We start from the raw sequence: 4,091 nt of genomic DNA, 5'->3' as shown, positions 1-4,091 counted from the left end.
TGGTCGCACTTTAGGGCAAGTGTCGTGTGATTCTCGACAAAGTGGTTTCATCGCTCCGCATATAGTTTTCGACTCTACTTGTCTCAATCTGCCAGATACTGGGCCGATCACTTTTGAGCATGAGGTTGTTGAGGAGTACAACCCCGGTGCATATTCTTTGGCAGAGGTTGTGGGTCGGCCACCCCGGATTTCGGCGAGTCAGTTCAGGGTCATCCGTATAACTTACGAACAGAAAGGAATCCACCTGATAGGTTTACTCCATTGTGTTTCGGTCAGGGCATGATGGGTAAGGGACTTGATTGGATGATACGAAAGAAGTAAGCAGGGGTTTAGTAATTAAGTTTAGTTTTTAATTAATATTTTGTAAGTTTACGTTATCCAATTTTAAATTATGGTTTTGGAATTAAGTTAATGTAATTTTTAATTAACCTTTTGTAAGACCATTGTACGAAATTTGAAATTATCATCTCAAAAATTGTCAACTATAATAACTCACAGAAGTTAACATGTAACTTAATAATTCAAACAAGACGACGCACACAGACATTAATTGATAAAAATAACTGAAAAATACGAACACGACGAACCTAAAAAATATTAACTGATAAAATTAACTCTAAACATACAATACAATGACCAACAAAGATCTAGGGTCCAGCATCATCACCAACTCCACTCAGTCCAACATCATCACCAACTCCACTCGGTCCAGCACGCTGAGGACATCGACTCCGACTATGACTCTGTCTACCACAGAGACGACATATACGAGGACCATGAATTTCTCATGAATCCATTTCATTGAGGTATCTGGTCAATTTGGGACGACCTTTCGACGTTCACCGCAAGGCGGGGTTAGCAACCAATGTCAGTCCCGGATAAGTATCGCCTAATGGTACGAACTCAAATCTGTAGACCTTACAAACCTCTATCATCTTGTACACATCATTCACATACAGCTACCAGTCGAGGCACTGGTTGGCACAGCAGGAAATAAAATGTCGATATGGTAGTTGTTCCACTTGAAAGTGCCCGCAGTCACACGTCCGCCGTGCAAGATCAACTGCCAACACTTTTCCATTAGGCATTACGCACCTCAAACACCTCATTTCATCTATCAAACTGGTGCACAACTATATTCCCATCACGTTGCATATTTGCTTCTATCCGCTGTTGTGCAAAAGCAGAGAAAGTAAATCCATCCCACTTGCGATTGTGAGCCTCGGCACTCTTCCACGTAAATAGCTCGTTTAACCGATAATATGTTGCTTGGACGAGCGCCAACACAGGGAGGTTTCGGGCAACCTTCAGCACTGAATTAATGCACTCGACAAGGTTTGTCGTCATGTGGCCCATCAATGTCCCTCGTCAAATGCTAATACCCAGTTTCTAAGTCTAATGGCATCGCACCACCAGACATATGCCTCACCTCGCTCTTGCAGCCTCTTTTTGTTGATATTATACTCCTCCACCATCCTTGAATACCCAATGTTGATCACAAGTTTTTGTAAGTGCGAAAATTTGAATGCCATTAAGAAGTTGCTACTAATGTGTCTAATATAAAACATCCACCATGCTCTTGGAGGTTGTCAATCACCTCCGGAACGATTTACTGTTGCATGGATTAACTCATGTCGGTCTAAGATTATACCCACACAATCTCTTCTAACAACATGCCTTTATAAATTACTCAGTAAATAATGTCATGCATCAGTGGTCTCCCCCTCTGCTAGGGCAAAAGCAATAGGCACAATGTTCTAGTTACCATCTTGTGCAACAGCAACCAAAAGTGCACCTTTGTATTTTCTGTAAAGGTGTGTGTCGTCAACTTGAACTAGAGGCCTGCAATGCTTGAACGCTCTAATGCACGAGTTGAAACTTCAAATAATGCGGTGAAGTATCCTGACACCGTTCGTCTCCTCACTCCCGTTGTACAAGGGTCGTGTTTCTATTTGAACAATTGGGCCAGGAATCCTCCGAACCATGACCGAGAACCACCATAGCAAAGCTTGATAAGAATCTTTCCAACCACCGAAAACTTTGGCTATGGACTTCTACTTTACCAACCAAACCTTTCGGTAACTGATAGTGTAGTTGAACCTTGACTGAACTTCCGCAATTATAGATTTTACCTTAATGGATGGGTCGGTCTCAACCAATGGCCTTATAGTTTCAGCAACTATATCCGAGTCATTTGGAATGATCCTGTGAAATCGTTCTCTTGGTGCACGTGTGCCTACCGTTGTATTTGCGTATCTCCCAACAACCTTTTTCCGTATCAAGCTAGCTCGGATTAGTCAATTGCACCCACGCCCATACGTCTTACATTTTACATAGAACGTCTATGGCTCAGACTCATACACATTGTAGTCGACTCCTCTAGAGATAGTATAACTTTTAATTGCTGCAACGACCGACTTTCTAGAACTATATTCCATTCCAATCCTGAACTCTCCGTCCTCAGGATTAGCAACACCTATAGAAAGAAAAAATCATCATTCATTGATTCATCCAAAATATAAATTAAGAAAAACATATTATTCACTCATCACGTACCTATGTTTGCATATTCCGGGAACTTCGGTGTATGCATGGCGTTAAAATTCAAATTACGCATAAAAGATGAAACGTCCATCGGTTGACTAACTGCGAAAGGAACCACTACACTCTCCATTGCTGCCTCAACTCCCACATCACCATTCTCATCTTCATCGCCGGCTTCATAAGTAGCTTCGAAGTCCTCTTCGCTGTCACTATTCATTCTTTCGTTCACTGCAGCTCTATCATCCACTATATCTGAACCATTTTGAATCCCAACTGCCTCTATGTTTTCAAACTCAATATACCGCTCAATCTGTGGTTGTTGCACTTGAGTCTGCCGGTAAATATAGAACATATTCTACATACTCGCATTATTAATAATCGGCATAATATCAAACTGTATTAGTCCATCAAAGACTATAACAGGATTCCGATACAGAATACTGCTCACTCTCCTCAACATACCATTCTCCATCCTTTAACAGAGACCATTCTGAAGCTCCCTGAACGTCATGGTGCATGGAACCACAAACAAAAACAGATTCTGACACACAAACTTCACTTCCTCATGAGTATTCTGTATAATCTCACCGTTGTGATACACTACCAAGTTTGTGGTACCCTCTATCACACCAAAAATACACTCAAACAACTCTTTTTTCGCAATAAAATGGTACCGAGTTTAGCTTTATATAGAGAAAGCACCCAACGCGCACACCACGTGTTGCATTGCCATTGAATCACAAAGCGACATGTCAGCAACATGCCCCTGCGTGTTGAAGCTGCCCTCGAATCACACAATGACACATCATCAATACGACCCCACTGTTGAAGGTGCCATCGAATCACACAATCTCACGTCAGCAACATGCCCCCATGTGGTGTTAGCTCGCCCTCCACGTGCTGCATCAGCACGCCCCCACGTGTTGATGTTGCATACCTGACATGTCCACCAACATGCAAATACACCAAAAATGCCTATTTCCACTCAAAACACCAACAAACTCTCCATATTAGAAAAAAAAGCCACCAAAAAACTTTTATATTTAGTAAATAATTTGTCCATTTGATCTAAACTTTTATACCCTCATGTCCTGCATCTGAAAACCACAAAATTCGCAAGCGGTTCTCAACATGGTGACAGTGCTCAAATATCTAACATGTAATGTCCTGGGAAAGCTAAAGGCGATCCTAGAACTTCTGGATTATAATCAAAGCGTATAAACAAGTCCAGACCATAAAATCAAACACAGGTAACTAACTAAAGGTCTTCATCCTAACTATAAATCCCCATTCCGAATCCTGCAAACCTCCCAACCACCAACAACAATTGAAAAGCAAACACAAGTATATCAAATATGAGATGTACAAGTAGGAAGCAAATAAGTCAATCAAGTAATTAGCAAATAATGATGCAGTCAATTAGGCAATCCAGATAAATCACACATAATGCATATGATGCATGCCTATCCTAGTGGCTGATGAGTCTCATCTGTTGGTTATCTAGCCAACCCGACGTGTCTGGTAGCTAATCCAGCCACAGTCTCTCT

General features: G+C 41.5%; 1 protein-coding gene across 1 annotated transcript; it reads right to left on the bottom strand.

The window, feature by feature from the left end:
• Nucleotides 1-465: 465 nt before the first annotated feature.
• Nucleotides 466-3,481, bottom strand: LOC148578317 (uncharacterized). The gene is made up of 3 exons (XM_088501710.1): nt 2,557-3,481; nt 2,084-2,476; nt 466-1,902 (listed from the first exon to the last, which is right to left on the bottom strand). Exons 1-2 carry the CDS (start codon nt 2,894-2,896, stop codon nt 2,343-2,345), a joined length of 474 nt encoding a protein of 157 aa, XP_088357836.1. The 5' UTR covers nt 2,897-3,481; the 3' UTR covers nt 466-1,902; nt 2,084-2,342.
• Nucleotides 3,482-4,091: the final 610 nt, after the last annotated feature.

Source organism: Arachis ipaensis, chromosome B1 (genome assembly GCF_059453495.1).
Source record: "Arachis ipaensis isolate K30076 ecotype BB chromosome B1, ASM5945349v1, whole genome shotgun sequence".
Taxonomy (NCBI): Eukaryota; Viridiplantae; Streptophyta; class Magnoliopsida; order Fabales; family Fabaceae; genus Arachis; species Arachis ipaensis.
This window is presented reverse-complemented; position numbering and strand designations above follow the sequence as displayed.